General features: G+C 43.4%; 2 protein-coding genes across 2 annotated transcripts; both read right to left on the reverse strand.

The window, feature by feature from the left end:
- Window positions 1-1,188: 1,188 nt before the first annotated feature.
- Window positions 1,189-3,009, reverse strand: LOC121874752 (adhesive plaque matrix protein-like). Its single transcript, XM_042379040.1, has 4 exons — window positions 2,909-3,009; window positions 2,087-2,176; window positions 1,741-1,878; window positions 1,189-1,613 (listed from the first exon to the last, which is right to left on the reverse strand). The coding sequence occupies exons 1-4, from the start codon at window positions 2,918-2,920 to the stop codon at window positions 1,281-1,283; spliced, it is 573 nt and encodes a 190-aa protein (XP_042234974.1). The 5' UTR covers window positions 2,921-3,009; the 3' UTR covers window positions 1,189-1,280.
- A 2,525-nt stretch (window positions 3,010-5,534) lies between these two features.
- LOC121874730 (adhesive plaque matrix protein-like) lies at window positions 5,535-8,341 on the reverse strand. The gene is made up of 5 exons (XM_042379008.1): window positions 8,303-8,341; window positions 7,381-7,476; window positions 7,072-7,209; window positions 6,616-6,911; window positions 5,535-6,273 (listed from the first exon to the last, which is right to left on the reverse strand). Exons 1-5 carry the CDS (start codon window positions 8,312-8,314, stop codon window positions 5,535-5,537), a joined length of 1,281 nt encoding a protein of 426 aa, XP_042234942.1. The 5' UTR covers window positions 8,315-8,341.
- Between the last annotated feature and the right edge of the window lie 2,308 nt (window positions 8,342-10,649).

Here is a 10,649-nt window from a genome sequence, read left to right on the forward strand (position 1 = left end):
GTACTCACCCCTGAAGATGTGAATTACACGAAAGCGCTTGGGAACTTCGTGTTTTCTTCTTCCTTGTGGTTATCAGCATATATATATATATATATATATATATATATATATATATATATATATATATATATATATATATATATATATATAATGTGTGATACAGCCTCAGCTCCATCATAGGAGTTGACCTGGCTTGTACAGTTACCCTCGTCCGTCCCTTCCTTTGTTAGCAGGCTCAAAGGGTTTCCAGGATCAGGGTCCTATATTACACGTATGGTTAGTTTTCGGACATTGGCGGAAGGGCAGCAAGGGAGTTGGGGGAGGGAAGGAAGGAGAGTATGTAAGCCCTTTACACTTTGTCATCAGGACAAAGACTCCCCTGCTCCCTAGATACATAAATGCCTTTTTATATTTGACATTCCATAATCAAGTTGTCCCTCAAAGAGTAGAAATCTAGGGGTAGTGTTAATTAATAATGTATCTTATTCTATCCACGTGTTACAACATTAATTGATCCGATATGTAAGAAAAATGCAATTGATAAGAATTCACTGACGGTCTTAAGAGTTGTAAGCTTTATTATCAGAGTTTTGTGAGAGGATTAATATAAGAATTAGCACAGTTGCTGCTTCTCGAACTACTGTCTCGGGATTTTAAAGGCGGCGGACGGCGGGCGTTGATCACTCCCTTGGACGAACTCACTATGTTTATTGGATGTATAGCTGAGAGGGTGTTGCTGCTGCTCCTGCCAGCACTTGGGTGGGAGACCTTCCCCATGGTACAAGTTGACTATGTACCCTAGGTGGAATTATTATATGACGAGAAGTTTCCCATTTATGTATGGTGTGCTGATACAGTAGACATATTTAGCCATTTTTTTTAGTGTAAGTCTTTTGGTTTGTAATGCCATACCGTTTTTAACAATTCCGTATTATAAGATTTGGTGAAAGAGATATTTGTAAAGCATAAAGGTAGCTACAGGTATCTTAATTAGGGTTTCATATCCGCCAGAGTGACTTGAAGGTGTTTTTCATCTTAGTCTACAAATATATTGCCCGACTATACCATCAGTATACAGCGTTTAGGATAGCTGTATCTGCCCACTGAGTTTAATTCTTACTGATACATCAAATAGTTTCTTACAGATTACAGCAAGTAATTTTATAAGGAATGCAACCAAAGGGAATATGTATTTAACATCAGTTTTATTATCAACAAAATGACATCTCCAGCAACAGTGACTAGGCCGAGGTAAGTATTAGTAGGTTCTGCGGATACCCTCAGTTATAGGTAGGTGGTGGTGGGTATGAGGGCTGGGGTTCATATGAGGGTTGGGGTTCGTATGAGGGCTGGGGCTTGTATGAGGGCTGGGGCTTGTATGAGGGCTGGGGCTTGTAAGAGGGCTGGGGTTCGTATGAGGGCTGGGGCTCGTATGAGGGCTGGGGCTTGTAAGAGGGCTGGGGTTCGTATGAGGGCTGGGGCTTGTATGAGGGTTGACCATAAGACTGAGGCTTGAAGGTGGCGGGGGGACCGTACTCGTGGGGGTACTGAGCCTCGCCGTAGTAGCTGACTTCGGCCTGGTAACCCTTGTAGTGGTCAGCCTCGTAGTTCACCTGGTGTAAATAAAGTGGGTTATTATTAATGCCAACCAGTGCAGATAAAGATGAGAATTGTTTGTTATTATCAGTTAAGAATTACGGTTCTTCGACTTGTTTATGACACAGGTGTAAAGACACGTACCGTCTGCTTGCGTCCGTCAGGGAGGTCAACACTGTAGGAGCCACGGACAGTGTTGCCGTCAGAGTCCTCGCTGTGGCCGAAGTTGGTGCCGGCGTACTCGTCCCTGACAGCGTATTCAAAGTTGTGTGGCTTCGGTGGCTGTTGCATTATGCATGGGATATTTGAAACAGAGGCCATAATCATTGATATTATGCTTAAATAAGTCTGTATTAACCTTATATAATATTGTGAAGCAGTGATACAGACTCATTATGTGATGTATTCATTATATTGACTTGGTAAACTATGACTTAATAGTCTTTCATGTAGGTTGACTTTGTTTGGTAGACTATAAGAGTTGTCTTACGTCTTTGTATCCGGACTGATGAGGAGGTGGAGGGTGGTAAGGTGCCCGGTCAGCGAGTGTCAGGCCCACCATCAGCAACACCAGGGCCGCCTGTGGGGGAGGTAGCGTTGCGTTAGGTGTTGATGTAATACAAATGTCGATGAAGCAGAATATTTGGATACGAACTTTGATCGTATTGGATGTGTTTCTTCATGGTTTGTGATTTTTTTCTCACTGTCGCACTTAGGTAATAATATAAAGTTTCGTAATGTGATTTAACTTGCGTACACTTGCCTCACAAACCTACGTCACACAAGGAGATATTGCTGTTGACGGAGAGAAACATGCCCGACAATCAAGGTCCTGCTTGATTCAACTATAGACATACTACTTGAACTCATTACTCTCACAGGTGTCAGGAAAGTTTTACTGCTTTGACTTAGCTAAAACGATCATGGTGGCGTGAGATCGGTGGCAACAGTATGGTGTAGAGAAGATATACGTGTAATCTCTCACTTCAACTCGTGTTTACCGCAGATGTGTGAAATTTAATTTTAGTCATTATGTCGAGGCGGACAGAGACCTTGACTGAAAGGAGCACAGTATAAACCCTTTTATATTCTTCACAGAGTCCATTTGAAGATCTAAGATTAAATATGAAAGTACAATTTGTGTTTATAGAATATGGTTATTTAGAAGCGCCTACAGTTCTCTATGCAATTTTATCTCTTGGTCACTGACGGAAATTTTTTTTCCTCACTCACTGACGGAAAAAAAGTGTATTTCTACGAATAATTCGTATATGTTATACACACACTACGACGGTTTGGTGAAAACCCGAACCTTGGAAGTCATGTTGGTTGTTGGTGGTGGTGGTGGTGAATGATGGTGGTGTCCGGCCCGTGCCTGCCTTTATACTTGCCCTCCCTTCTGTTGCTTACCTGTCCACCCTTCACCTCACACCTGTTGCTCCCATCTCAACAGGTGTTTGATGTGTCAATGTTGTCTCTCAGTATTGCTTCAAGTCACATTTATAAAAGTTTCATCGTCACAACTGTTTTAAAAGTACACTAACTGTACTTCGTTTTCACTGATAAACAGCATGACGAGCGCTTAACTGAAGGGGCAGCGACTGGTACCTTGTCACATGTGTTGAATGTAGACAGTAAGGGAAAGTAAGAAGCAGATTTAATAAAAATAATAATAACAACAACAATATTAATAATAATAATAATAATAATAATAATAATAATAATAATAATAATGGAATAATGAAGTCGAATATTTAAGTTTTCTTTAAAAAAATAATAATATATTTTTTATTGTTCCGGTATGTGTATACACAGTGTATACAATATATTTATTTAATATTTTATACACTATATAAAGAACATGTATAGATTCACATTTAACAAATTAGTTATACCATGCATAATATATAAAGAACATAATGTAAATATATATCAGAATACAACATACAAATATTTATACATTTTAATAATTTTGCCTTATTAGTTTTACTCCTTTATGTTGTCACCTATTACACGTGTTTCATCGTATACTTCTTAATGATTCCTCGTAAAGGAAGGTTAGGTTTATGGGTTACGCTACACATGTGAAACAGTCGTTTGTTTTTGTTGGTTTGTTGTTGGTGAGTGAGATGCCTCTGACCACTAGTGTGCGTTCCTGTCGTTACTGTCACAGTATAACAACATGGACACCTTACTCTCGCGACTTGATCCCAGTAGCTACTGTATAGTGTGAACCAGTGGCCAGGGGACATGCAGTGAGACAACACCTCTTGGGCCAAGATCGTTGGACTAAGTGCAGAATCCAAACACTTGAGATGATCATTAATTTTAGGTACATATCCCATATGTGTGTGTTGGGGGGGAGGGCAGGTAGAAGTTGTTATTGGGTTCAGTCTGGTCTGTGTTATTTATACCAATACAGACCTAAAGCATAGAATTAAACCCTCTGATCTAAACTTGAGCTAATGTGATCTCCAGAAATACGTGTCTTCATAACTGTGTTTTGACTCAGTGACGACTGAATTCTTCCACTGGATAAACTTTTTTGAAATCATCAGTTATCAGTAAAGATCTTTGGTATGGAGGAGCCCAGGAGGACAGAAGACCCCCAGCCAGCCACAGATCACCTGGCTACAGCAGATTGGGAAGGTTGAATGCATGGTTGATTGTAGTCTATGGAGTGTGTTTAAGGTCATGCGGCACTGGGTTACCTCGACCTGTGTTTATATTACTGTGGGTCTCGCGTTTTCATTAAATGAGAGCCTCAGTGCTTGGCTGTTTGTGACACAGGTTTTGTGTTTACTCCACGACACAGTACTTGTTTTTCCTCACCACGTAGTAGCTAAAGGAAAGTGTGAAGGTGTTATAAGGTAAACTTCGTCTTCTCGGTCAGTATGGTACGCCACTAGCGGTCAGTATGGTTCTCGTTGTTAAATGATGTCACTCGAGGACAGTATGGTTCTCGTTGTTATATGATGTCACTAGCGGTCAGTATGGTTCTCGTTGTTATATGATGTCACTAGCGGTCAGTATGGTTCTCGTTGCTAGATGACGTCACTCGCGAGCTGAATGAAAGGCTAGGGGTTAGGTGTGAGCAGTGTTATAATGCGGTTGTATTGCATTGGTATTTATGATCCACTCGTAGTAATCACAGTGTATACATGTTGTGGCGCTGAGATTATATGCTGCTTCGAAATACAGTAACTTACTCTGTCATCCTGGGTCTTGATACAGTGAAATTTTATAACGTTTTTTCTATTCTACTTCTTGCATGACATTTTTTTTACGGTATTGATATTTTTTTATAATTAATTTAGCATTTTAAATTGTTAATTATTAAAAAAAATACACACGATGCATGCCTTATGGTTTTATGCACACTTAGACAATTGAAGTTTTTTCTTGAATTCGACCTAAACAAAGCCGTGCCTGGTTGTGACTGCTGAGTTTGTGTCACATATTCACAAGAGTTAGAAAAGTCTTTTTTAAGGTATAGTGACCATTTCACTGAATTGTATTCGAATAAAAAAAATGATTGACTAATGTATGAAAGTTTTTTTGTAATATATAGGCCGACAGAACATCACCATAGCATTTTGTAAGTAGATAATGTATTATTATAATTTATTAAAGGCTTATAGATATATCAATTCAGTGTATTAAAAGTAATGTATACCATATTGCAAATGCACGACAAGGTAAGGATTATATACTATTGTAGTATATTAACAGTCGGTTGTATATCAATAAAATGTATTTAGGCTGTATATAATTGTGGTGTATTAAAAGCCAAAAAAATATTAGCTGTTTTTTTATTACACGTAAACAATATAATTATCATGCATCAGTTATTGCAATCACAGAATAACATAAACAATGAAACAGTGACTAGAGTCCTAATACAGGCTTGGGGTGTTTCAGGCGCCATTAATGCACATTCATTCCTCTGAAGACGCGGCGGTATCGGGTTGGTGTAAGGGCTTGGCGTCGAATTGGTGTAAGGATTCGTTATCAGGCTGGTGTGAGAGTTCGGTATCAGGCTGGTGTGACGGTTCGGTATCTGGGTGTGAGGGCTCGGTGTCAGGTTGGTATGGCGGTTCGGTGTCAGGGTGGTATGGGGGTTCGGTGTCAGGGTGGTATGAGGGCTCGGTGTCAGGGTGGTATGAGGGCTCGGTGTCAGACTGGTGTGAGAGTTCGGTATCAAGGTGGTGTCGGGTTTCGGTATCAAGGTGGTGTCGGGTTTCGGTATCAAGGTGGTGTCGGGGTTCAGTATCAAGGTGGTGTCGGGATTCAGTATCAAGTTGGTGTCGGGGTTCAGTATCAAGGTGGTGTCGGGGTTCAGTATCAAGGTGGTGTCGGGATTCAGTATCAAGTTGGTGTCGGGGTTCAGTATCTAGGTGGTGTTGGGGTTCAGTATCAAGGTGGTGTCGTGGTTCAGTATCTAGGTGGTGTTGGGGTTCAGTATCAAGGTGGTGTCGGGGTTCAGTTTCTAGCTTTTGTTGGGGTTTGGCATCAGCTTCAAGGACGGACTCAGTATCACGTGGGTCCAAGGTCTTGGATTCAAACTCATAATGAGGATCAGTTTGGTATGAGGGCTCGGGCTCGGAAGGCTGGGATCGGTATAAGGGGTGATATGAGGGCTCGGGCTGGTATGAGGGCTCAGGCTGCAGGCTCAGGCTGAAGAGGGTGGGGGAGGGTATGCCTGGCTGATATGAGGGGTGGGGAGGGTGAAGGCTCAGGCTGGAGGTGGGGGAGGGTATGAAGGCCGGCTGAGGAGGGTGGGGGGGGTCAGGCTGATGGGGGGGGTGAAGGCTGGGCTGATATGAGGGTTCGGGCTGGTAAGGAGGGAGGGGAGGGTATGGGGGGGCTGAGGGGGCTGGGAGAGGGGGGGGGGAGGGAGGGTTCGGGCTGGTGCGAGGGCTCAGGCTGGTATGAGGGTGGGGGGGGCATGAAGGCTCGGGCTGATATGAGGGGCTTCGGGCTGGTATGAGGGGTGGGGAGGGTATGAGGGGTTCGGGCTGAGGTGGGAGGTGAGGGTTCGGGCTGGTATGGGGGTGAGGGAGGGTTGAAGGTTCGGGCTGGTAAGAGGGTTCGGGCTGGTATGAGGGTTGAGGGGGCTGGTAAGAGGGCTGTGGTTTGTATGTTGGCTTGGGCTTATACGTTGGATTTGGCTTGTATGAAGGCTTGGGCTGGTATGAGTCCTGGTATTTGGGCTTGAAGGTGACGGGCGGACCGTACTCGTGGGGGTACTGAGCCTCGCCGTAGTACTGCACGTTGGCTATGAACCCTGTCTCGTGGTCTGCCTCATAGTTCACCTGAAGTATAAGAAGTTATTAATAGTGAAATTTGTGCTAGAATGGGCGAACATGGTTATAACTGGTGTTTAAGGTGTTGCTGTATAGGATGCGGGTGTTAACACTGTGTTAAGCGCTACTGGTACTGTATTCAGCTGACTTAAGTGTTAAAGACACGTACCATCTGCTTGCGGCCGTCAGGGAGGTCTACATTGTAGGTGCCACGGACTGTGTTGCCGTCAGAGTCCTCGCTGTGGCCGAAGTTGGTGCCGGCGTACTCGTCCCTCACAGTGTAGGCGAAGTTGTGTGGTTTTGCAGGCTGATGAAGTTTAATTTAGTTAATGGAATGACACTCAATCTGATATCAGAAGCATTTGTATATATTCATGAACATATTCTTTTCATATCTCAGCACATTGGGCCGGAGCTCCTATACAAATGTTTGCAATGCATTAACACGAAAAACTTTGTTAGGAGGTACTCGACTCACTTCTTTGTAGCCCGACTGATGTACAGGAGGGCGGTAGGGGTCGGAGGGAGCAGCGAAAGTCATGGCCACCAAGACCACCACCAGCAGCAGGGCTGCCTGTGGAGAGGTGGTGGTTACTGGCAGATGCTGATTTCTCTAGACTATTCACTCAAAGCTGCAACTAAGGCCTAGGGTCAGTGTGTAACAAGGCAGCTGATTGGTTGGCGGACGGACACCCCGAAGAATCACCACAGTACTTCAGTATTTATGTTGCCGGAGCGTTTTACATGCTAATATGCGGAAATTGTCAGAGATCAACACAGAAAAAGTTATTATCCTTTAAATTGTGAGAATATAAATACTGTAGATTAAATATTGAAGTAATGTAAGAGATTCGTCGGGTGTCCCTCCGTCAACCAATCAGCTGCCTTGTTACACACTGACCCAAGGCCTCAGTTGCAGCTTCGAGTGGACAGACTATACGAGTAGTTACAGTTATTTAAAGGACGTGTGCCAGTAACTAGTACGTGTTAATATTATGGCAGTTTTATGACGGGTAAGGTAAGAGCAGCACCTGTTGTCGTTCCCCCGCCGTCTTGGGAGGGAGACATGATACAGGCTTTCCCTCTGTGCTTCCCAGAGTTGGGAACATAATAATTCAAGTAAGGAATAAGCAAAATTGGTGGAAATATTTCACCATATTCTGTCTATTTTTATAGTTATGGCCCCTAAATCTTGGTTATAGGTTAGGGGAGGAACTTGTCCACTCTTATTTAAAACTTTAATTTTTTATTAAGCACTCCTAAGTATCTGTCATATTTACTCCTTGAAAATTAATATATTTAAATTGTAAGACAAAGTTGGCTGTAGAAATGTTTACATACAAGAAGCAAGAAACGAAAATTATGATACATTAGACTGGGAAGGTGATGATCTTGCAAACCTTGCGAGTCATGTTGAACGTTGTGGAGGGACTGGTGGTGGTGGGTGAATGATGCTCGCTTCCAGTCTGCGTCTCAATTTATACTTACCATCCCCTCTGAGGTGCCTCGCTGCCCGCAGCGCCGCTCAGCCACATCTGTCGCCTTAACTGGGCTAATAGGAGAGCTACTCATGTTAGGAACTACTACTGGACGTAACGGATGAAAAATATAGAAGAATTGTTTTTCACATGTATGCTTTATTAAAGAAAAATCCTAACTTAATTAATTTCGTTTATTAATATTAGTATAGTTTTTGTAGGAGTGAAAGGTGGCAGCAAGCACTTATGCACCTGTCGTCAGTGAAACTAACAGTTAACGGAACTTACGTTGCTCTTTCTTGCACCTGTTTTACTTTAAATTACCGCGTCGTGCAAACAAGACGACGACTTGCCGCTATTTGGAGTAAGATTATGCAATTTTCTAATAATTTGATATCAAATTATAGGATGCGGTCGCAAAATTACCTTCGTATTATCAGGTATGTCAGTGTCCGAAGATAACTTTTGTGCCGAGTGACCAGTGCCGTAAAGGTTTAAGGGGAAACTTAACATATAGGGAGATTGTATCTATCAAGTCCACTATTGACGACTTTAGTTATTACGCTTCCAGAGTTATGTCCCTCATGCTTACACCAGGTAGGTTCTGTAGTCCGACAAGTTATAGACGATTTACATATAACAGAGGTTTATTAGTGACTGTACAGTACATATTATATTTCAGGAACGTTTTTGTAACCGATAAGAATTACTATTTTGAAGACATTGTGTTTCGGGGACTCTGTAGGACTATAGTTATCTGCTCTCGAAATACCACTTTATGTATTGTTATAAAAATGCGCATGACGTTTAGATAAGGTAAAACATACTGTACATGACAAGAGCATACTTTTGTTTTTTCAGTAAAGCCTAATTCATGTAATTTAAGACATTAATGTCATGTTATCTTGTGTAAATTGTCCATGTTAGCGTTTCTTGTATGCACCGTAAATATGAACTAGAACATCTTCGTGCTGGCGCGCCTTTTGGGAAGAATTTGACTGTGTGTGTGTGCGTGTGTGTGTGTGTGTGTGTGAAGTATTTAAGTGTACTAGAATCCAATATTAATCTTCCCTTTCCTTTATCTTTACAGGTACGTGATGCAGCTGTATGAGTCTCGGCGCGCTACAGGGTAATGTACTGTACATCAATAACAATTGACTTGGGTGTACTGTGGCAAGTAAAGCTTAACTCTAATGATGGAGCAGGGAGGAGGTGGGGGTTGGAAGGATGGGGAGAGGAAGGAGGTGGGGGATAGAAGGATGGGGAGAGGAGGAGGGGGGAGAAGGATGGGGAGGAGGTGGGGTGGGAAGGATGGGGAGAGGGGAGGAAGGTGGGGATAGAAGGATGGGGAGATAGAATGGATGGGAAGAGGGAGGAGGGGGAGAGAAGGATGGGGAGGAGGTGGGGAAGGATGGGGGAGGGGGAGGAGGTGGGGAGAGGATGGGGGGGAGGTGGGGTGGGAAGGAAAGGGGGAGAGGGGAGGAGGTGGGGGGATAGAAGGATGGGGAGGTAGGGGGGAGAGAGGGGATAGAAGGATGGGGGAGAGGGAGGAGGTGGGGAGGAAGGATGGGAGGAGGGGTGGGGGGGGGGGAAGGATGGGGAGAGGGAGGAGGTGGGGATAGAAGGATGGGGAGGAGGTGGGGGTTGGAAGGATGGGGAGAGGAAGGAGGTGGGGGATAGAAGGATGGGGAGAGGAAGTAGGAGTGGAAAGGGAAGGGTGGGGGTTAAATGAATGGAAGGGGGGAAGAAATGGAAGAGCTAGAGGGAGAATATATCTATCTATCTTATCTATTTATCTATCTATCTACTGTATCTCTGGCGTGGGGAACAAGACAACACACTCTTCCAGGAGTAGCTTTCATTGTATACACTACGATGTTTACTCTGTTTAAATATTTCTCTCGTTAAATAGAAAGGAAGACAATTTTAAATATGTTATGGGATGTAAGTGTGTGTGTGTGTGTGTGTGTGTGTGTGTGTGTGTGTGTGTGTGTGCGTGTGCGTGTGTGTGCGCGATTGTTTCGGCTTGTTTCAGCTCCCTTCCTCTCGCCTTTCTCCATGAGTCTTGCGCCATCCTTCCCTACCAATTTCTCCCCTCACCTCAGTTCTTTAAAATATATGTGACCCCTGATCCACCCCGTACGATAAATGGAGAGAGAGAGAGAGAGAGAGAGAGAGAGAGAGAGAGAGAGAGAGAGAGAGAGAGCAAAATGTGTTGAGTGTATGTTGACGACGATAAGTTTGTAAGTAGAGAAAGTACCGAAGACAC

The sequence above is a fragment of the Homarus americanus genome, unplaced genomic scaffold (assembly GCF_018991925.1).
Source record: "Homarus americanus isolate GMGI-L3 unplaced genomic scaffold, GMGI_Hamer_2.0 scaffold40841, whole genome shotgun sequence".
In the NCBI taxonomy this organism is placed as follows: domain Eukaryota; kingdom Metazoa; phylum Arthropoda; class Malacostraca; order Decapoda; family Nephropidae; genus Homarus; species Homarus americanus.

Excerpts from the sequence above, each read along its gene's own strand:
- LOC121874752 (XM_042379040.1), bottom strand. Across the intron at positions 1,879-2,086 it reads ATCAGTCCGGATACAAAGAC|CCACCGAAGCCACACAACTT; the intron begins GTAAGACAACTC and ends ATAATGCAACAG. Across the intron at positions 1,614-1,740 it reads CTGACGGACGCAAGCAGACG|GTGAACTACGAGGCTGACCA; the intron begins GTACGTGTCTTT and ends TATTTACACCAG.
- LOC121874730 (XM_042379008.1), bottom strand. Across the intron at positions 6,912-7,071 it reads CTGACGGCCGCAAGCAGATG|GTGAACTATGAGGCAGACCA; the intron begins GTACGTGTCTTT and ends CTTATACTTCAG. Across the intron at positions 6,274-6,615 it reads AACCCTCACCTCCCACCTCA|CCTGAGCCTGCAGCCTGAGC; the intron begins GCCCGAACCCCT and ends CACCCTCTTCAG.